Below are 22,795 nucleotides of genomic sequence, written 5' to 3' on the forward strand. Positions count from 1 at the left end.
AAGGCCTTGCAGTCAGATTGCTGGGTGTGGCTCCTATGTCCCTTTCTTACTGGTTCTGTGACCCTGGGCAAGCCACTTAATCTCCCTGAGGCACATATTTGTCACCTGTAAATTGGTTGATAATAAGTTTGCCGTAAGAGTGAAACCAGTAAGTGTACGTAAAACTAGTTCAGAGCTTGGCAAATGACTGCCACTATTATTTGATGCATATGACCCATGTGTGATAGGCGTGTGTTTTGTATGTATTGTTTTTCACATCCATATGTACATGACTACGTGTGTGTGTCACAGTACACGTGTAAGTGTGTGGTTCCTGGTCTCAGGGATACGGGAGAGGATGAATGGCCTAGGGTTGAGGTTACTTTCGCATGCTCACAGGTGTACGTGTGTGCCCATGAGTGTGTCTTTTGGAGCCCACATGCCTGGGTGCACATGGTGCCCCTGGACCAGAGTCCTCCTGGCCCCACCTCCTCTGTCTGTTGTGCTGCCAGCCAGGGTGCTGGGCCTGTGCTGCCCCAGCCCCACCCTCAACCCCCTACCCAACTCTGGGATTGGCAGGGGTCCTCTCTGGAAGGGAGGCCTTGGGGAATGTCCTTCCAGGAGCTGGGTCTCTGGCCCCTTTGTCTCCACTATATTTGCCCAGAGTCAGTGTTTTCTGTGCCTTTACCCAGGGCCCCAGGACCTCAAGTAGGATAGGTGGGAAGAAGAGGAAGCATTTTGAAGGGATTGGCGGAAGCATTTTGAAGGGAGCAACTGCAGGGCTCCATGGATTCTGAGTGGAGTCTGGGGAGGGGGAACCCCAAAGGAAAGGCTGTCATCAGCAGCTGGGCTCAGCAGGGTTTTAAAAACTGCTTCGTGGAGGTGTAATTGACATATGCTAAATTGCACATGTTTAAAGTGTCCAATTTGATGAGTTTTGACATAGTGTACCCCCATAAGGTACCCCCTTACCACATCAAGATAAGGAACACACAGACCACTGAAAACCACCCATTAAAAAAAAAGATAAGGAACACAGCCACACTGCCAAATGTCGCCTTGTGCTCCTTGGTAATCCTGCCTCTCTCCCCCCACCATCGCAGGCATCCACTTATCTGTTTTTGTTTTTTTGTTTTGTTTTGTTTTTTGTTTTTGTTTTTGTTTTGAGACGGAGTCTTGCTCTGTCGCCCAGCCTGGAATGCAGTGGAACGATCTCAGCTCACTGCAACCTCCACCTTCTGGGTTCAAGTGATTCTCCTGCCTCAGCCTCCCGAGTAGCTGGGACTACAGGTGCCTGCCACCATGCCCGGCTAATTTTTGTATTTTTAGTAGAGATGGGGTTTCACCATATTGCTCAGGCTGGTCTCGAACTCCTGACCTCAGGTAATCCGCCCCCTTCGGCCTCCCAAAGTGCTGAGATTACAGGCGTGAGCCGTGGTGTCCGGGCCACTTATCTGCTTTTGATCACTACAGCTTCATTTGCACTTTCTAGAATTTGATAAAAAATGAAAGGAGAGGAAGGGTTTTGAAGGGAATAGAAACTCTGCAGTTGCTCCATGAATCGTGTATTGCTTTGTTTTTAACAGGCTAATTTTACTCACATCGTTATTTTGAAATTCACCTATGTTATTCATATCAGCAGTTCATTGTGCTTTACTGCCAAGTAGTATTCCATTGTGTAGATGCACCATGGTGTGTTAGCCACCCACACAGCAGAGGTGATTTTTCTCTTATGCTTCCATTTCTACCCGTGGATGTGAACCTCAACAGTGTGTGATGTTGCCTTTCACCGGCACATATTTTATGAAACCAAGAGTCAAGCTGTGTCTGAGGCTGGCCTGAACCCAGTGGGCATCTTTTCCAGGCAGGGCACCTGTAGCAGTGCCACTCTCTGCCCTTTTTCCCAACTGTCCCCTTCCCTGAAATGGCTTCCCCTCCTCTGCACTATCCAGAGGCCATTCAACTTCTTCCAGGCAGCCTTTCCAGACTGTCTGGGTCTCTTCTGAGCATTTCCAGCCCTCATAGCCTGACCGCTTCCAAAGCTCTTGCACTGTCCAGCCGTTCCCGTCTTGTCTCCTTGGTGAGGACAAGGTGAACTCCTCCTCGCGCCACCCTCTCCTAGTGAGCCTGGCAGGCAGGAAGCTGCTCTAGAGAGGCCCAGGAGCTCATGCACAGGGTGTGCGGCTGGCCTGGGGCTTCGGAGACTGTGCTTTCTGGGGCCTCTGGAGAAGCGGTGATCGGAGATGCAAAGTGGTACACAGGGATGCAGACCAAAGCCAACACAGAGGGCTGGGCCTCTCCCTCTCCCTTCTCTCCCTGTCTTCCATCTCCTTCCTGGAAGCCGCTCCTCCTCCTCTAGGGAGTGAAAGGGTCTGGGGAGGCAGGCCCAATGCCGAGCTCTTTGCATCATTAAATTCCTGCCTTGGAGGACCAAAATTTGAAACATCCCAGAAGGCCTCTGTCACGTTTTGTGGCTTTCTATGGCTCCACCCACTTCTCCTCCATTCTTCACGGTTCTCTTTCCCCGCGATGACAGGACGGGCGAGCTCTGCTTGGGCATGGATCTTGGGGGCCCCACCAGAGTCCCCAGTCCCTGAGGCTGTGTATTAATTAATGCTGCCTGTGCTGCTGAGACTTGTCTTGGAGCCACAGAGTAGAGGCTGCCCATTGTGCCAGAGAGGGAAGTGTTGTCTTCCCCAAGGTCACAGAGCCAGTTAGTGACAGCCCCGAGGACAGGATCCATGTATGTTTCATGTCTGTGTCTCCAGTGCTCAGGACAGAGCTTGGTATTCCACAGATATGTCATAAGTATTTATTGAATAAAATAAATAAACCAAGGATGGTGGAGTGCCAGTGAGTGGTGGTAGAGGGCGGTAGTAAAGGCGATGTGCTACCATGGTAGGTGGTGAAAGGCAGAGGGTGGTAAATACTAGTGGGGAGAGGAGGTGGGAGAGGGTGGGGGTGGAAGGTGATGGAGAAGGCCGAGAGGAGAAGTGGTGGACAGTGAACCAGTAGAGCGTGGTGGCAGATGGTGGAGTGGGAGATGGTGAGAGATGGTGGCAGAAGGATGGTGGCAAGGAGTGGCGGCAGTGGTGGAAGAACTGGGCTCCGGGTGCCTTCTGGTCATGCCCAGCCTCTGTCCTTCCCTAGGGGACTCTGGTCTGGCTCTTGGACCCACCAAGTTCTCTGACACCATGGCCTGTTCCTTTGCAGACTCTATCGGGGGCCCCTTCCCCGTCACTTCTCACCGATGCCACCACAAGCAGAAGCACTGTCCGGCGGTGCTGCCCAGCGGGGGGCTCCCAGCCACGCCGCTGCTCTTCCACCCGCACACCAAGGGCTCCCAGATCCTCATGGACCTCAGCCACAAGGCTGTCAAGAGGCAGGCCAGCTTCTGCAACGCCATCACCTTCAGCAACCGCCCGGTCCTCATCTACGAGCAAGTCAGGCTGAAGGTGGGCCTGCCCCCTGCCCCCGCCCCCGCCTCCTGCTTCCTGCTCCCCTCATGGCATCCCCTGGGCCTCTGGACTCTGACCCTCAGCCGCTGCCTGCTGCCACCCCCAGCACCACACCCTGCCCCTGCCTTTCCTCTCTGGTGACCCTCTTCCCTCTTCCTTATGCCTTTCTCAACCTCCCTGTGTGACAAGGAAGGAACCGGGAGGGCGGTGGCTGTGGGAACCCCTTGCTGTCTTCCCAGCAGGGAGGGTTCCTGGGAGGGAACCGTGCTGGAATCCTGGGCAGGCTGCTGTGGGATGCTCCAGGGAGTCTACCCCACGGAGGCTGCCCTTGGTCTGATTGACCAAGTGGGAGAGGGTGGGCTGAGGCCACCCCCTGCCACCCAGATCACCAAGAAGCAGTGCTGCTGGAGCGGGGCCCTGCGGCTGGGCTTCACCAGCAAGGACCCGTCCCGCATCCACCCTGACTCGCTGCCCAAGTACGCCTGCCCCGACCTGGTGTCCCAGAGTGGCTTCTGGGCCAAGGCGCTGCCTGAGGAGTTTGCCAATGAGGGCAACATCATCGCATTCTGGGTGGACAAGAAGGGCCGTGTCTTCCACCGCATCAACGACTCGGCTGTTATGCTGTTCTTCAGCGGGGTCCGCACGGCCGACCCGCTCTGGGCCCTGGTGGACGTCTACGGCCTCACGCGGGGCGTCCAGCTGCTTGGTGAGTGCCTGCCCCTCCGGCCCGTTGGTGCAGGGGACACCCCTCAGCCTCTGGGCACTGCAGCCTGGCACTGTTCAATCCCATCAGGCGTAGGGACCCCTCTCTGACTGGTGCCAAGGGGAACAGGGGCAGCCCTGGGAACCTTGGCATGAACTGCAGAGAGCTCCTTTACTCCAGGCCCGTGGCTTTGCAGTGGAACCTGGGTGTGATTTCTGCTCTCTGCAGCCTCTCAGGTGGTGCCCTGGGCAGTATGCAACCCTCACAATCATAAATGGCGACCTCAAAGACCACCACCCCCGGAAGTAATTAAATTAATCATCACAACCACAGTTCATAGAACACTTACTATGCGCAAGGCACTTGATTCTTGCCTGTTCTCATACCAACCCTGGGAGGGAGACCCCTTTATTGGGCAGAAACTCAAGTCCAGGGAGGTTGCATCATCGTCCCAGGAGCCATGGCCCTTGAGGGGTAGAGCCAGCCCTGAGTCTCCAGCTCTAAAGCCAGCTGTCAGCCCCTGGGCTCTGCAGCCTTCCAGGAGACGGGGTTCCAAGCCCACCCTAGTGCCTTTTGCAGGGATATTGGATAAAAGGGTAGGATCCAGGGGCAGAAGGCACTGGGGGAGCTAAGACTCTTGGCTGCTCCCTGGCCCCCAGTGTAAGTTAGGCTCTTTCAGGAGAGTGAGAGAGCAAGGAGGAGGAGCCTCGGGAAGCAGCCTGGCACGCTCAGGGGCCAGGCTTCCCTGCAATGGCACAAGTACCGGGGCTGGAAGAGGACAGGAGAATCTCCGACTTCCTAGGGTCACACAGTAAGTTGGTGGTTAAGGTAGGACTAGAACTCAGGTCACCTGACTCCCAGCCCAGGATCTTTCCCACCTGGCTCTCCTTGTGCACAGGCACTCAAGTGCATGTGCGCACACGTAGACTCTGGGTACAAATCAGGCCATCAGCAAACTGGCTTTGTCTCCAGGCAGAGGCTGTGCAAGCCTCAGCTTCCTCAGCTGTGAAATGGGTTGGTGGGAAGATTAAGTTCCATCAAGGAGGCTGTGAGTAAAGTGCCCAGCACAGTCTCGGGTACCAAGTATATGCTCAAGCAACACTTTTTCCTTCGTCTCCCATCTCTACCTGCCTCTCCCTGCGGAGAAAGAGGCCATGAAGGTGGTTGAAAACCTTTTTGTTTTTCTTTCTGACTTCAGAGCCTAGAAACAGTGAGGTTCTTCTTTCCACAACACCTTTGAGCAAAAAGTCAGTGATAGTAAAAACAAAGAAATGAGTCAGAAGCCTGTTTGTTGAATTCCAAACATCGGGAAGCTGTTTTTATTAGCTGGTAGTTTGGGAACTTTCTGTTTTTCACCTCAACAAAAGTGCTTCTGCATTCACAATGACATGTTAAGAGCCTGGAACTGGGCAGTTCTGGGTCTCAGCAACTGAAGAAGGAAGCCCAGGTGCTTTGCATTTTCTCTGTGAAAGGGGTGTGCCTGCAGCCGGGGACAGAAAGGGCAGTGTTCATGCCCCTGAGCTACAGAGACCGGCAGATCCTAGCCTCACGCTGTACTAGGTGTGGGGCCTCAGTTTCTTCATCTGTAACGTGGGGCTAAATGCTTTCTCGGGGTTCTTTGAGGAGCAGCTGATGCACAGTAGGGGGTCAGTGGCTGTCATTCATCCCCACCCATTCTGGGGAGGACAGTTCTTTACTCAGGGCTCAAGTGAATGCCTTGGTGCTGCTCTGGTATCCTCAGGGCCCCACACTTCAAGGCACTGGAGTCCCAGCGCTTGAGTTTGAGCTCTAACCTGACCGCTTCTGCCTGAGCCTCAGGCTTCCCACCTGTATAATGGTTGTGAAGGCTTTGACTTAGCCCAGGGCTCAACCACATGGTGGAAGACAAAGTCTCTGCTCCTGAGAAAGCCACAGTCTTGTTGAGGGGTGAGCAGGTGAAGGCAGTGGGGCAACATTCTTGCTTTTCCCTAAGCAAAAGGTGCCCTTCCTCACAGTCCCCACTCTGGCTTCAAGGCCAGTCCCAAAGCCCCCTCCTCCCTGAAGCCTTCCTGGGCGGAATTCTTCTCTCCATCTTTGTGTGCCACCAAGTGGTGCTGGTGCTTCTCTCAGTACTGAGCATCGCAGAGCCTTGGTCCGTCCATGTGTCCACTTCCCTGCAAGATGGGGAAGAATCCACATCTCACTCAGTCGGGCTGCTCTCCAGAGTGGAGGCTTCTGCCTGACCTGCAGAGGACGTGGAGGAATATTTGCAGGGTAGGTAGGGGAGAGTAGTGCGGGGAGGGACGAATGGGAGGGCAGATGCCTTGTTAGATGAAGAAAACGGCAGGTGGGTGGGGGCCAAGGGCGACCCAGCCCTGCCCACAGATAACCCAGGTTCATTGGGAAGTTAGGGAGATGAAGCAAACACTCCAGACGATGCAAGCACTCAGGGCACAACCCAAGAGAAGCCAGTAAATCACTAACCGCTGTGGTCATGGGATGCCTTCCATCTGCCGAGATGGTTTCTATCCAGTTATCTCATTTAACCCCTCTGAAGCAGGCCCCACAGGGAGTGTTTTTTATCCCCATTTGGCAGGGAGATAACTGAGCCCTAAGCAGGGCCTGGCTTGCCCATGTAGGGATGTGGCAGAGCCGGGACTTGAACTGGGTGTTCTGATGCCAAAAGCAACACCTTTCCCATTACCCTCCAGCTGGTTTAAACATAAAAGGAGGCAGGAAGTCAGAGGAGGCTGAGGTCAGTGGGGGAGGATGGAGGCCAGGAGGGCTTCTTGGAAGAGAAGACTTGGGCTGGGCCTGCAAGTTCCAGGAGGGTCCTGGCACATGGGAATGAAGTGGAACATGCCAGACGGGCTTCCCACCCTCAGGGGCTGAGGAGGGCTTGGAGAATAATCTGAAGGGCCCATCCTGGGCCAGAGCCCAGGTGGCCTGACCTGGTCCAGCCCCATCCCCCCGTGACTATAAATGGGTTTGCACACAGTGTTTTCAGTTGCATTTGGAGTTCCCGACAGGCTCCTCTCTGCACACCCGATAAGGCTAAGGCCCTAGCGGATTCCGTCCCAGCTGTAAATCACCATAATCCCTGGGTATTTTCAAACACTGATTATGGCCCCTAAATTCAGCTGGCAGATTAAGATATCCCTTCATTTTATTCTTCCTGAATTTTTTTTTTTTTTTTTTTGGTAAAGAGAGAGAGGGAGACACAGAGATTCATCCAGAGATCTCCTGAGGTGGGCGTGTCTCTCCACCTTCGTGCAGTGCCTGTCCTCTGAGATACTCCCCTCTACCCCAGGTAGCCTCAGGATCAGCTTCCTTCCTTGCCTCCTCTTTCCTCTCCACCCCACTTCCCGCCCCTCCCTCTCTCCATCACCTGCCCCTTTACTGCACCTGTATCTTTCTGGGCTTTTCTCTCTCCCTCGACCTAGATCCTCTCACCCTTCTTGCTTTCCCTGGTCTTGGTGTTCTTTTCCCCGCTGCTGTCTCTCCTCTGAAGAAAGTCGCTGTCCATCTTGGTGGCTCTGAGGCTGGGCCAGTCTTTCCTGGGGTGATTGTCCCCCAAACCAATGTCTGATCTTCAGGGATTTTCTGCCAGGCCTGCCCCTGTCCCCTTTGTCTGAAGCCTGTGGTCAAAGCCCTTCCAACCTTACCTGCTCTGTGTTTGTTCCTTAGACCAGAGGCTTCCCAGAGTAGCTGGCACATAGTAGGTAAGCAGGTCAGGCCATGGGTGGATGGGTTGTGTCCCTGGACAGAGTGGAGGCAGGGGCTGGTGTCTCTCCCCAGTGGACGGTCCTCCCTGCCCTGACCAGAATCCAAGCCCACAACGGTGCCCATGCCATGGCCCCAGCAGGCCCTCCTCCCTGTTATGGTGCCCATGCCACAGCCCCAGCAGGCCCTCTTCCCTGTTATGCTGGAGTTCCGCAGATCACCTCTTTCTTTGGGGCACCCTGGCGCAAGCCCAGGCTGGTATCGTCAAGAATAACAGCTTCCTTCCTCCAGGGAGAAGGACCCGCCAGCAACTAAATAAACACAGGTTTTATGGGGTGATTAATACATGGAAAAAGAAGCTCCTATCCTAGTGTCTCAAGGTCTCCTTGCTCCTCTCAGACATGTCAATTCAGGAAGAGCAGCTGTGAGTCCCAGCAGGAGGCTGGCGGGCCACGAGCCCACTTACAGGGCGCTCCAGAGCATCCCTTGGTGCCTACCACTGCTTAGGCACTAAGCGGGGGCAGGTGGGAGACAGAAGAATCAAAAACCCAGCCCCTCTCCTGGAATAATGTTTTCCCTGGGGGACACATCATATAACTGATGCAAGGTGGTCCAAGTTCAATTCTGCAATCAAGTGTGACCTGAAGAGTAAAACTGTGTGTATGTGTAGGAGGGGAGTGCAGCTGGAGAGCAATCCAGGAGGACTTCCTGTAGGAGACAAGTTTTAAGTCAGGAACTAAGTGAGGTGAAAAGAATGGATTGGTTGAGGAACAATTTAGGTCAGACGGAGGGGTGTCCACAGGCGCAGAGGTGGGGAATTGGCGGTCGGTAGGCGAGCAGATCCAGGAGGGGAAGGAATGAGGTGGAAAGGTTGTGGGTGACTTGTGGAGGTGAGGGGTGTGCACAGGTGTGGGTATCTGTATGCATCACAGGGGAGAGAGCCATGAGAGCTGAAAGCTTCTGGCAGCTTTTGTGCTGTCAAGTTGTTCAGTAAGAGGGACTGGCTGGTTGACAGTGGAGAAGTATGAGACCCAGAGATGGGGAGGGGCCTGCCCAAACTCTCCCAGCTGCTCATCAGCCAGGCCAGGCCTGGAACCCAGATCTCTCAGGCTGATCTGGGAGTAAGGTCAGAGGGAGGAGGCTATCAACACATCTAAATGGTGGGGCTGGGTCTGGGAGGGTTCTAGGAGGGGATGAGGTGGGGGCTCCTGAGGGCTTATGCATTCTATTCCATCCCTTGCCATGCACAGGTTCCCAGGTCTTGGTAAAAGACCTACGCCTGCCTACTGAGGAGAGAGCTGTATGGAGACTCTCAGGATGGGCTTCCAAGGGTCACGTGCTGCTGGGTGGGTTCTCCAGGCCCCCTGGAGATAGGGGCCTGGGTCAGGTCCCCTATGCAGGGTGTGCCTCAGCTTGGAGGCGCTGAGCATGAGTGATCCCCAGCCGAGGACCACACTGCCATCTGGGCCTTCTGCTTCCCAGGCTAAACCAATATTTACCCTCAGCTGTGGCTGCTAGGGGCCAAGAGGCAAATATTAGTTTAAGGAGCCTGAGCCAGCTCTTGGGCTGGGGGAAACAGCTGAGGCTGCCGATCATGATTTCTTCCTCTTTGATGATTTTCATTTCTTTTTGATTAAGAAAAAATCTTGTTCTTCCTTCTGCTTCAGAGGCTCTTCTGGTGCTTCCTTTCTGCTTACCCCAAATTCTGCCAGCTATATCAGTGCCCCACACCAAACCCTCCCCTCCATTAGGAAGCTTTCCCAGACCTCCCTCATTCAAAATGACCCTTCCTCCTCCTGACCATCGGAAGCACTTGGAGACCTAAGTGGTATAAGCAGCTTTGAGTCATGTATTGTCCTGCTCTTTAAAGATCCAGCATATATCCTCTTTGTATATAAAGGAAGGTATTATTGTGCCCATTTTGCAGATAAGGAACAGAGGCTGAGAGAGGTCTGATAACCTGCCCAAGGTCACACAGCTGGCAGTTGGTGGAGCTGGGATTTGAACCCAGGAGCTTGGGCTACATTACCTTCCAGCTTCTCTAGATGTGAGTCCATCTGATCTCCCTATTAGGTCTGGATACCCGACAACAGCGGGGACAGTGGCCCTCCTGTGCCTTCCAGAGTTGAGCTTACAAGAGCTCAAGGCATCAAGGATCAGCTGCACATGTTGGGCACAGATAGGCCACCAGGGCCCCAGCAGTGCTGGTACAAGGAAGAGGGGCAGTGCGGTGCCCAGGATGCCAGATTCAGTGGGGAAGGTGGGTCTGCCTGCCTTATAGTTCCCCGGAGGCTCCCGAGGGCTTTGTCTGGTTCGGTTGTTCCTGTGCACGCTGGTTTTCTACCACAATGAATATATATAAAGTTGATCATGTAATCACCAATATTGGACTATTTTTAACTTACAAAAAAGGCAATCTCATGTTTGCCCCTAGCATCTCTTGGGCCCAAGAGATTGTACTGGGGGCCTTGGAGAGAGTGGTGGGGCTCAGGGTGGGGTGTATGTGGAGGGAGGAGCTGGGGCCTTGCAGTACTGGGGACAATGCCTTCATTTAAGATGCAGGAGACCGACTGAATCAAGGCTTGACTTGGTCACTCACTAGCTCTGGGCAGTTCTCAGCTTCTCTGTGCTTCGGCCTCCTCATCTATTATTTGGGCATAATTATACACACCCCACTTACCTCACAGATGTGGAAAGGCATTTACACAAATGAGAAGGGCTTTTGTCTTTAGGTTAAAAAGGAATACCTAATTTAAAGACACCGCCCTCTCCCGCCAAAAAAGCCAACCCCTCAAACCAGCTCTTCAACTAGAAGAGGGAGCCTTGAACCCAGGGTCTCTGTATCAGGCTGAAAGGAAAACCATGCAATCAAAATTGCTCCTTGGAACAAGATCTGTGCTTCTCCAGCTGGGTTCCTCAGAACACTGGGGTTCCACAGAGGTGTCTTGGAGGCTGCAGAGAAGGCCAGAGAGAGGCTGAGGGGACAGGTGCTGTGTCCACCTCCTAGACTTCAGCCAGAACTTTGGGTTCTGTTGGACAAAAGGATTCCACTGCTTTTTAAATAAGTTTGAGACCCACTAGACCAGATGATTCTATAAATCTATGAGATCCCTTGGCTTGAAGATTCTCTGAATCTTAAAGTCTGTGACTGTGAGTGATTCTAGGATGTTCTGCCCTTCCCTCTGTGAGCCCCAGAAAGCATGTTTGTTTCTCCTAAATTTCCCATGGTTGGGTTTAAAGGGAGAGGGTGGAGGTGGGTGCTGGGAGGGGTGGAGAACCCCCTTGCCTGTCCAAGCCAGGCACCCGCCCTTCCCGGCTCCCTCCCATGCCCCGTGCCAGATGCGGACCAGCAGGAGGATGTTTGTGGAGACAGTAAAGGGCTGGCAGTGCCTCCCAAACAGAGGCCAGCAGATAACTGCTAGCAAGCCAGGCAGCTGCAGGCTTACCCGTGGTTACAGATTAGCCAGTGCTCCGGATGTGAGAACGTCAACAAATGGGACTCTCAGGCTGATGGCAAGCTCTGCCTCAAAGGAGGCCCCGGCCTGCCCTGAGGTCCCCCACGCTCAGGTCCTGCCTTGGTTACCCTGCACTGCTGGCAGCATATGGCAGGGCCGGGTGGCTTTCTGGGCAACAGCTGGCCCTGGGGCCCTCCTCAGTCTGTCTCCTCCCCCTCCCACTCCTCCTCTTCACCAGGTGTTTGCTAACAGTTTTCTCACCTGTCAACCCAAACCCTCCTGTGCTTCAGCTCAGGTCAACTCCTCTGTCTTCCAGAATACCTTCCCTAGCCCACTCTGAAACACGAAGGGGACTTCAGCCTTAGTTGGGGATCTTGATCCTAAAGGGGATATTTATTGTAAAGGAGAGAAGACTCAGAGGGAGCCCCAGGGAGGGTATTTGGGACACATATGGATTCCCACCAGGAGAGTTTTTCTAAGTCATAGTTATTCCAAGGTGGGGGATAGGTAGCCTTGGGAGATGGTAAACTTCCTGACCCTAGGGCCATTCTAGCTTCTAGCCGAGAGATTGGCAGGGATAAATGGATTTCCTAGTACCTTAGTTTCTCTAAAGTCCTGTCTAATCCTAGATGCTAAGACTCTGGTAACTAAATTGTATTCAAATATTTTCCTGACTTCGGGGCGGGCATGGTGGCTCACACCTGTAATCTCAGCACTTTGGGAGGCTGAGGCCAGCAGATCACTTGAGCTGAGGAGTTCAAAACCAGCCTGGGAAACCTAGTGAAACCCTGTCTCTACAAAAAATACAAAAATTAGCCAGGCGTGGTGGTGTGCACCTGTAGTCCCAGCCACTTGGGAGGCTGAGGCACAAGAATCGCTTGAACCTGGGAGGCAGAGGATGCAGTGAGCCTAGATTGTGCCACTGCACTCCAGCCTGGGGAACAGAGCGAGACCCTGTATCAAAAAATAATAATAATAATAAAAACATGTCCTGCCTTTAAGCCTTGCCCCTTCCACTGACTCTTGGCTCCCAGGGCCCAGTTCCTGGCTCCTCCCTCTCCCAGACTCCCTGCCCAGGGCTGGGCACACAGTAGGTCAGTGAGTAGGGCCCCCAGCACCACCTAGAGGAGAGGAAACACATGGCCGGGACCTCCCTGCCCTGGCAGGGCCTGCTTATTTCTGCTCTGGCCCAGGGTGTCGGTAGAGCCACTGCAGGGCACCAGAACAGGCAATAGCTGAAGACTGACAGGTTCTTTCCTGAATGATGGGACATGCAAGGGGAGTCAGCTTAGTGGCTTCTCCTCGTGGCCTTGTGCTGTCTCAGTTCCCATCATAAACACCTCCTAAGCAGGTGGGCACGTGTCCCGGCACCGATTATGTAACTTGTTGCTTCCGAATGTGGGGCCACCCCACTGCTTGGGGTGACAGGTTGCCCATCTGGTTTTTCTAAGCCTTACCCATCAAGTGGTGCAGTCTTGCGCCGAGGTTGGTCCCATGGTGTTCTCCCATGGCTTGGGGCCCCAAACACTGCCCTGACCTCTAACTTGGTATCAGCTCACTCAACTGTGACCTTTGCCGTCCCTTCTGCAGAGGGTGTTCCAACCAGCTCCTGTGTCTCGAGTTTCATCTATTTCAGGGCCTGGACACAGCTGGGCTCACTGATGGGATGGTTATTTTGGAGCTGCTGGCTGCCTGCAGCTGCTCCTGACCCTGAGGGGTGGAGAGGGAGAGAAGACAGACTTGGGCTGGGCACTGGCCCTAGGGATTCATTCCGTTTTTAGCTGTTTCCCAGCAGCTTTTGTCCCTCCCCTCCCAACTCTAGCAAGATTTCAAGCAAGGCTAAAGGGATCCTCTTCCTACCCCTTTCTCTTTGTACATCCTCCACTGTTTCTCCTTCCTTTCTTCTTTATCCTCTCACCTCTACATTTTAGCTGCTGCTTCTTGGTCTTTGGTGATTTCATTCAATGAATATTTCCTGGGTACCCATCATGACTGATGTGAAATCTTGCATTAAGGTTCAAAAAGCTCATGGTCTGAGGACAGGTGTACCTGACTTTTAGTTGAGACTGCTCAAGCCAAGCAAATACTAATATCTGAAGTTATCGGGTAGCTTCTGGGTGCCCGATCTTTCCAACAACAACTCAGGGCAGGTATTATTACCCCTATTCTCTAGGTGAGCAATTTGAGGCTGGGGAGGAAGGTTGCTTACCTAAAAGCCACCAGCCAAGTGCTGGATCAGACATTTAAACCTAGGCCTGATCCAGACCTGGATCACCCCAAAGCCCATGCACTTTCTTCTGAATCATGTGGCATTTCACATGCCAATAACAACGGCTTATATTAACCTAATGACTGTGCCAGGTCTCCTATTAGGTTCCCTGTGTACCTTACTCCTTTTCATCCTCACAGCGTCTCTTCTAAGGGGAGTTATTAGATACAGATTTTATGTAAATCAGTAGATGCTGATTTCACTGCTGAAGAGGCCCCAAGAAGTTCAGCTATTTATCCAGTCATATAGCCTTGTCATACAGGAAATGGCAGGGCCAGGATTTGAACCTAGACTGATGACTTCAAATTCATTGCACTTAACTGTGCTCCTGTCCTGCCTACTAGTATATGAATGTTGGTTACTGAAAAAAACCCAATGTACTTTTAGGTTGCATTATTAGAAGTATAGCATATATACCAAGGGAGGTGATGGCCACACTGTGCCTTGAGCTGGTTGGTGCACATCTAGAGTACTGAGTCTGGTTCTGTTCATTATCTAAGAAGTGGGAAGGTATGTGAGGAGTCTGAGTATTCCCTGAGAATTGTCTTCAGTACTGGGCTGATAGGCAGCTCAGGAGGTAGTGGGTTAAATACAGGGCGGTAGATTTCGGTTTAAAAGAAGGAAATACTCTTTAAAGACAGATTAACTCCACAATGGAACAGGTTACCTGGCAGTTAGTGAGCACCTGGTAGTGTGCATGTTTAAGTAGAAGGGGCTCCTGAAGGGGCAGAGAGACCAGGAGAGCTTGCATCCAGCCCCATTAAGAGCTCTGTTCTGAGGGTCTGCCCAGCCCCAGGAGCTCTGGACTGATTGTCCTGAGGGGGTGGTGTGGGCCCTGTGACAGCTGTGTTCCTGGAGGCTCTGGCTGGACATCTCTGAGCGACTTGATTCCTCTTCTCCCTGCTGTTACTGCCCCTTCCCCTCTCTGTCTCCCACCCTCTGCAGTTCCCAAGGGCCAGTGCCTGGAATCCCGGAGGGGTGAGGGAGCAGGGACTGTTCCCCAGGGTCCAGGTCAGCCCACTGGCTTTCCCCAGCTCTGCACCATTTGTCTCTCCCACCTGCCCCACGCACAGGCCCTCCTGGCCTCTGCCTCTCTGCAGCCCCCCAGCCTCTATGCACCATCAGTGTCACAGAGTCAATTCCCTGGAATAGTCACATTTTCCGGCCAGCTCCCTCCTCCTTGCCAACACGATTCCAGGAAACCCCAATCAGCCAGGCCCCAGGAGGCTTCTCCAGAGCTTCAGGAGGCTTGGGGGGAAGGGCCCACACCCAGAGCTTTCTGGGGACCAGACAACACAGTTCCTGGAAGGGGCAGCGAAAGGGTGAAAGAAAAGAGGGAGGTTTGGTGACCATGTCTACCTTCAGTTGGAGCTGAATTTTGGCCTCTGCTGTCCCTACCAGACCAATCCCCCAAGCTTTGCTGTCATACCTGAGAACCCCAGGCATCCTTAACCCAGTTCCTGAAGAGACAGCACAGATTCTCCCTTGGAGAGGTTCAGAGAGAAGGCCCGAAGGAAGGGATCGGTCCATGGTGCGGCTTACAGTGGCACCAGGCAAATTTGGAGAGATTGACTCACGCAGAAAGGCTTTAATAAACAAGGAGAGTCTGGAAGTGAAGAATGCGGCACTGGGAGTTGGACAGACCTTTTTTTCAATTCTGGATCTGCCACATGGCGGCTGTCATAATGCCGCTGAGCTTTATCTGTAAAACGGGAACACTTCCACGGGCTGCTGTAAGGATGAATTGCAGGGGTAATTCATGGAACATGGTGATCACTTTTATTCAAAGTTATAGGACTCCATAAAGCAGAACATAACACAGCCGTTAGAAGAATATGGTGTTGGAAACAGTTATTGGCATGGAGAGGTGTTCAGGTGCTGGGGATAAGACGGAAGGAGCCCAGGAGTTAAATTTTTGAAAATTTTGAAAAAAGCTACCAGGGTTCTTAGCCGGGAGTCCTTGCCCATGAATGGCTTCATGTAGTTCATGAATGCCGAGAAATTATCTACAGAATTTAGTGAGAATGTTCATTTTTCTGGGGAAATGGGTCAATGTCATCACATTTTCAAAGTGATGTAGTACATATAAAAGGTAAAAAACAAGTGATGTTTATATAGCATGACACAACTTTTGCACTAAAAAAAGTAACCAGCTGGGTGTGGTGGCTCACACTTCTAATCGTAGCACTTTGGGAGACTGAGGCAGGAGGATCGCTTGAGCCTAGGAGTTGGAGACCAGCCGGGCAACATGGCGAAATCCCATCTCTACCCCAAAAATACAAAAATTAGCTGGGCGCGGTGGTGCATCCCAGCTACTTGGGAGGCTGAGGTGAGGATGGCTTGAGCCTGGGAGGCGGAGGTTGCTGTAAGCTGAGGTATCTCCACTGCACTCCAGCCTGGGCCACAGAGCAAGATGCTGTCTCAAAAAACAAACAAACAAACAAAAACAAAACAAAAACAAACAAAAAAAACCACCCCAAAATACAGCCTTTAAAAAGGCTGAAAGATCATACATCCAAATATTAAAAATGCTTTTCTCTGGGTGGTGGGCTTACAGGCGATTATTTTTTCTTTTTGCTGAACTGAGTTTTCTACAAAATACCGTTTTATATTTTGTATAACTTGTATGATTTAAAAAAGAACGATGAGTTTGATTCCCTGTTAAGCCACTTTCAAAAGGGTATCTTGGATAGATCTACTTCTCTCAGCCTGTGTCCTGACATGGCAATGGTAGCCTCAAAAGGTACTGTTAAGGTTAGATGAGACAATGTACGCAAAGAGGGTGTCTGTGTGTGTTTGCTGGGGAGCGGTTGCTCCCCGGCTTTCCAGGATGTTAGGCCTTCATCAGTGCACTCGACAGACTGTTACTGTTTGTCAACAGAATGCTCGGCGCTGTTCTAGGTGCTAGGGATAAGACGTAAGGAGCCCAGGAGTTAAATTTTTGAAAATTTTAAATTATAAGGAATACACGTTTACTGTAGAAAATGAAGAAGTACACATATGCATATAGCAAGCACCTGTGAGCATTTGGAAGCATCCACATGGTTTAAGTTTCGGTGCTTCCCCCCACCTATTCCTCTGTTTAAACAGATGTCCTGCAAGAGCCGTTTCTCGACTGTGCTCGCTAATTTGTGTCACAAGCATCGTGTGCGCCATTAGCCGTCCGGGATTGTAACGATGCGCGCGTAGGGACGGGCAGCGGGGCGCGCCGGGGCCGCCTCCCGGGAGCCCTGCGTGACACCGCACCGTGTCTCCTGCGCAGATAGCGAGCTGGTGCTCCCGGACTGTCTGCGGCCGCGCTCCTTCACCGCCCTGCGGCGGCCGTCGCTGCGGCGCGAAGCGGACGACGCGCGCCTCTCGGTGAGCCTATGCGACCTCAACGTGCCGGGCGCGGACGGCGACGAGGCCGCGCCGGCCGCCTGCTGCCCCATTCCGCAGAACTCACTCAACTCGCAGCACAGCCGCGCGCTGCCGGCGCAGCTCGACGGCGACCTGCGTTTCCACGCCCTGCGCGCCGGCGCGCACGTCCGCATCCTCGACGAGCAGACGGTGGCGCGCGTGGAGCACGGGCGCGACGAGCGCGCGCTCGTCTTCACCAGCCGGCCCGTGCGCGTGGCCGAGACCATCTTCGTCAAGGTCACGCGCTCGGGTGGCGCGCGGCCCGGTGCGCTGTCGTTTGGCGTCACCACGTGCGACCCTGGCACGCTGCGGCCGGCCGACCTGCCCTTCAGCCCTGAGGCCCTGGTGGACCGCAAGGAATTCTGGGCCGTGTGCCGCGTGCCCGGGCCCCTGCACAGCGGCGACATCCTGGGCCTGGTGGTCAACGCCGACGGCGAGCTGCACCTCAGCCACAATGGCGCGGCTGCCGGCATGCAGCTGTGCGTGGACGCCTCGCAGCCGCTCTGGATGCTCTTCGGCCTGCACGGGACCATCACGCAGATCCGCATCCTCGGTGAGTGCCCGCAGCTGCGCCTGGGCGTGTGCCTTTCCTGGAGGCGGGGACGATCCGGGTAGGAGACAAAGGGCGAGCTCCCCTTCCTCCAGGCTCATGATGGTGTTGCTAAGGAATCACAGACACCTGAGGTGAGTTCTGGGCGGGACTCGGTCATCTTGTCAGTAGCCCTTATATGTCACCTGGGAGACTCACCTGGGGGGTGAGGCGAGGGAAAGCGCGGATTATTGAGTTTGATGCCCAGAATCAGATCAACCCATAGTCTCACAGATACATAAACAGTCCAGAAGCACACAACCCAGTGACCACTCAAAAATGAGAGGAAAAGGCCGGGCGCAGTGGCTCACACCTGTAATCCCAAAATTTTGGGAGGCCGAGGCGGGCGAATCATGAGGTCAGGAGATCGAGACCATCCTGGCTAACACGGTGAAACCCCATCTCTACTAAAAATACAAAAAATTAGCCGGGCATGGTGGCGGGCGCCTGTAGTCCCAGCTACTCGGGAGGCTGAGGCGGGAGAATGGGGTGAGCCCAGGAGGCGGAGCTTGCAGTGAGCCAATATCGTTCCACTGCACTCCAGCCTGGGCGACAGAGTGAGACTCCGTCTCAAAAAAAAAAAAGAAAAAAAAAAAAAAGGAAAAAAGGTTTCCCCCAGCAATTACCATTTCTCCAAAGTGGAAATAAAGGTCCTCACCTTTAAGGAAGTTTGTGAGTCCAAATGAGAAAAAGAGGTTGGAATGTCAGTAGTCAGGTGGTGCAGGATGGTGTCTGATTGGGAGACTCTGGGGAATCCTTGAGCAGGCAGCCTTGGGGGAAGTGGGGCTGCAGAGTTCTGGGCCTGCCTTTTCTGGGGGGCAAAAGGTTTGAAAGGACTGGGGGATGTGCATTGAGTTAAGAAAAGGGAGGAAGATTCTTTACTGGAAGACTTCTCAGAGCCTTTAATATGCAGTTTGATTAAGGAGACGGTGATGGTGGTTTTGGTGTACAGTTTTTCCATACTAATTTGACCGGAAATCTTTTCACAAAGTGTCTCCTGGTACCTTTGTACCCCAGAGTGAGCAGGTATTCATGCTTTCCAAGTGCTGGTCTTTGAATCAGCTCTGTGAGACTGAGCTGGTTTCATTAGACTTACCTGGAGGACCTATTAAAGTACAGATTCTTGGACCCCACCTCCAGAGATTTTAATTCTGTAGACCTTGGACAGGTTCTGGACATCTGAATTGTTTTTCTTTAGTAAGTATGCTTACCCAAGTTTGGAGACCCCTGGGCCTCACAGCCCCTAGCCTAGACCTCAGCCCAGGAGGCTTGATAGATAACATAATGTGTGTAGGTGAGTGAGCATGAGGTAGTTACTCTATGAGATTGGCATACTGTGTATAGGCACATGTGAGTAACTGAATACACATATGTTAATATATGTAATGCTGTTGGCTTGTGAGAGCATGAGAAATCATATAAAAAACATTGGGGACTTCCAACTCTGGAAAGAGACCAAATGAAGATGGAGTGAAACATAAATACAAAGGAAATGAAAAGTCTGGGTGCGGTGGCTCACATCTGTAATCCCAGCACTTTGAGAGGCCGAGGCAGATGATTGCTTGAGGCCAGCAGTTCAAGACCAGCCTGGCCAATGTGGCAAATCCCCATTTCTACTAAAATACAAAAAAAAATTAGCTGGATGTGGTGGTGCACACCTGTAAGCCCAGCTACTCGGGAGGCTGAGGCAGGAGAATCACTTGAACCTGGGAGGCGGAGGCTGCAGTGAGCTGGGATGGCGCCACTGCATTCCAGCTTGGGCAACAGTGAGATTCCGTCTCAAGAAAAGAAAGAGAGAGAGAAAGAAAGAGAAAGAGAGAAAGCAAGCAAGCAGGCATATGAATCAGGCTTGGGTGAGAATTCAAGATGGAATAAAAAGAAATTAGGCTGGGATGCAAAAATATAAAAAATAAAAAATAGTCAAGCTGATTTCATTGACCAGGATATACTACTCCTCAGGGCAAGGAAATTACATAAGAGTAAGGTACTTTCTTCCCTCAGCACCATCTAATAATAGCTAAGCAGCTTTCCAGTAAGACTTCTGTTGCCCAAAGAGGTTTACTAGACTGGAGCAAAGGGGAGGCTTAAAAAAAATCCAGATTTCTCTCTCTCAAGAGGAGGATAGGCCAAGGTGGGTGTTGAAGAAGAACCACCCAGAATTCAATATACATTCAACAAAGTGCTCCTGATCTGTTTGGAAAATTGGGCATCTCAACCAGCAAATTGCTGTTTGAAGATCCTGACTGACTTCAAAAGAATAACTAACCAGTGGCAATGTATGAAGGGTCATTATTAACCTTATAGAGGAATGCTTGGCTTTGTGGCTAGCCTAAATATACTAAGAATAGAAGGTTATTTCCTTCACTCATGTGTATCACAAAACATACAGCCAGTTCCATACTTATTGGTGAAACATTAGATATATTCTCATGAAAGTCAGGAATATAATAGAGATGGCTTGCAGACGTTGTTCTGACAATGCTGGCCAATGCAACAAGGCAAGAAAAGTAAATAGGAGTTGTGAATAGGAGTGCTGAAAGAAGGAGATGATGATTAACTTGGAAAAATATTAACACAGTAAGAGAAACCCTGTGGGCATCTATTGAATATTCTTAGAAATAATACCACCACTAAATGAATTAGAATTAATAACTACAGATAAAAAAGATCTCATTGGGCACTTAGGTGTGTGCAGGGCATTATGTTAGGATTTGTAGGAGAGTCACAGGTGAATAAGATTTCCTGTTCTAAGAAAGCTCATGGGCTGGGCGTGGTGGCTCACACCTGTAATCTCAGCACTTTGGGAGGCTGAGGCGGGTAGATCATGAGGTCAGGAGGTCGAGACCACCCTGGCTAACACGGTGAAACCCCGTCTCTACTAAAAATACAAAAAAAATTAGCTGGGCCTGGTGGCAGGCGCCTGTAGTCCCAGCTACTCAGGAGGCTGAGGTAGGAGAATGGTGTGAACCTGGGAGGTGGAGCTTGCAGTGAGCCGAGATTGCGCCACTGCACTCCAGCCTGGGCGACAGAGCAAGACTCAGTCTCAAAAAAAAAGAAAGCTCATGGTTTTACTGGAGAAACAAAACTGGAGTCCTGGGCACAGAACAAATATTACCCCAGCCTTTGTGGTTGTGTAGTTGTATGTCTGTAGTGCATGTGTGTGTGTACTTGAGGGAGTAATGTGGTCTGGGGGTAGTCAGGGCGGCCCAGAGGAAGGAGTTTGAGGACAGCCCCCAGAGGCTCCCTGTACAGCCAGCTCTTTGAAGTCAGGGGCTGTCTCTAGCTTTCTGTCTGCATGGGGCCTGGTGCCTGGTAGGTCCTCGGTAAGGATTTGTTGAAGGGAGGAGAGAAGGAAGGAGGGAAAGAGGGAGGCGAGGATTGTTAAAAAGGAGAGGAAGGCCGGGTGCGGTGGCTTACCCCAGCAATCCCAGCACTTTGGGAGCCGAGGCTGGCAGATCACGAGGTGAGGAGATTGAGACCATCTTGGCCAACATGGTGAAACCCCACCTCTATTAAAAATACAAAAAAATTAGCTGGGTGTGGTGGCATGTGCCTGTGATCCCAACTACTCAGGAGGCTGAGGCAGGAGAATCCCTTGAACCTGGGAGGTGGAGATTGTAGTGAGCCGAGGTTGTGCCACTGCACTCCAGCCTGGCGACAGCAAGACTCTGTCTGAAAAAAAAAAAAAAAAAAAAAAGGAGAGGAAGTGAGTGACGGAAGGAGGAAGGAGGGGAGGAGAGAATCTATGATCAGAACAAGGTGGGAAAAGGTGAAGGCATTGCATAGGTGCCATGCAGAAAAGGTGGGTGATATCTGGGGACAGTGGTGAAGAGCTCAGGGCTCCGAACAGGAGGGTGAGGTTGCGGGACAGGGGAGATGGTAACATACATGCTCCGGCCCAGGAAGCTTTGCAGAAAGCATACATGGGGAGGGGCGGAGGTGGGTGCCAGGCAGGGGCCTAGTTTGGAGCTGCTGTTTTAACAAGAAGCAAGCAGGATATGGCCCTCCAGTTCATAGGTGAGAACAGAGGCCAGGCTGGGTGCTGACTGGGGTCAAAGTCTTTAGCTGATTAGCTATACTCCACAGCGGTAATATCAAATGATCCCCGCGCCAGCCTGCAAAATCCCACTCTTGGCCCTGTGGCTAGGCTGTGTGGTCAAGCCTGGGAACCCACTGTGAGGGACAGAGCTTTCTCCAGTTTGGCCTGGGCAGGCAGCTAGTGTGTCCTTCCCTCCCTCCCCTTTCACAGGCTCCACCATCCTGGCCGAGAGGGGTATCCCATCACTCCCCTGCTCCCCTGCCTCCACGCCAACCTCGCCCAGTGCCCTGGGCAGCCGCCTCTCTGACCCCTTGCTCAGCACTTGCAGCTCTGGCCCTCTGGGTAGCTCTGCTGGCGGTAAGTAGGCTGGCTCCTCTGTTCCTTGGTGACCATGTGGGACTGCGGCAAGGATGCAGCCTTTGTGTCCGGGCTGGGAGTGGAGAGGAGCTGGAGCTGGGCTCAGTGAACCCTTGTTGGAGGGTGATTTCTGGGGTCATCCCCTCCTGTCCCCAGCTGGGCAGTGCCAAAGGGTAGCTCAGGAGGGACCTACCTTAAAAGATTCTGGACCCTTTCCTTCCTCCATCTTGCCTTCTTTTCTCTCACTGCCTCCTAGCCACTCTGTCCCCTCATCTGGGGTTGGAGTGGGTCAGAAGTGGGGCTGCTGAGAGCTCAGCCTCTTCCCTTGTGCCCTGGAAGTTGGGTTGTCAGGGTGAACAGGCAGATCCTGATAAATGGAGGGGGACACAAGAGGCCGGGGAGCTCTCTTCCCATGAATCCAGCGCCGGGTTGGGCCATGTTTCCTCCTGATTGGTGCCCCCTTGTCCTCAGGGACAGCCCCCAACTCGCCAGTGAGCCTGCCCGAGTCGCCAGTGACCCCAGGTCTGGGCCAGTGGAGCGATGAGTGCACCATTTGCTATGAACACGCGGTGGACACGGTCATCTACACATGTGGCCACATGTGCCTCTGCTACGCCTGTGGCCTGCGCCTCAAGAAGGCTCTGCACGCCTGCTGCCCCATCTGCCGCCGCCCCATCAAGGACATCATCAAGACCTACCGCAGCTCCTAGCCCGTTGCGATGGCCCATCCCGCACACCCATCTCCTCGGGCTTCAGCCCAGCCCCAGCTGAGGAACAAGCCAGTGGGGCCCCTTCTCTTCCTCATTTTGGAAACTTTTCCTCCTCCATTAAACATGGGAAACTGA

At 52.6% G+C, this 22,795-nt stretch overlaps 1 protein-coding gene across 7 annotated transcripts in view; it reads left to right on the top strand.

Moving 5' to 3' along the window:
• The window catches only part of NEURL1 (neuralized E3 ubiquitin protein ligase 1), a 96,679-nt gene extending 73,884 nt beyond the window's left edge, over positions 1-22,795 (top strand). For 5 of the 7 annotated variants that reach the window (XM_002821124.6, XM_054522800.2, XM_054522801.2 and 2 more), the window contains exons 2-6: positions 3,193-3,434; positions 3,822-4,143; positions 16,829-17,518; positions 21,804-21,950; positions 22,422-22,795. In XM_002821124.6, the coding sequence (XP_002821170.1) occupies positions 3,193-3,434; positions 3,822-4,143; positions 16,829-17,518; positions 21,804-21,950; positions 22,422-22,660 (1,640 nt within the window). In that variant the 3' untranslated portion in view covers positions 22,661-22,795. Of the gene's footprint in view, positions 1-3,192; positions 3,435-3,821; positions 4,144-9,915; positions 10,103-16,828; positions 17,519-21,803; positions 21,951-22,421 lie in introns of those variants that run through there. The other 2 variants (XM_054522802.2, XM_054522799.2) reach the window with 2 other exon arrangements.

This window comes from Pongo abelii, chromosome 8 (genome assembly GCF_028885655.2).
Source record: "Pongo abelii isolate AG06213 chromosome 8, NHGRI_mPonAbe1-v2.0_pri, whole genome shotgun sequence".
In the NCBI taxonomy this organism is placed as follows: Eukaryota; Metazoa; Chordata; class Mammalia; order Primates; family Hominidae; genus Pongo; species Pongo abelii.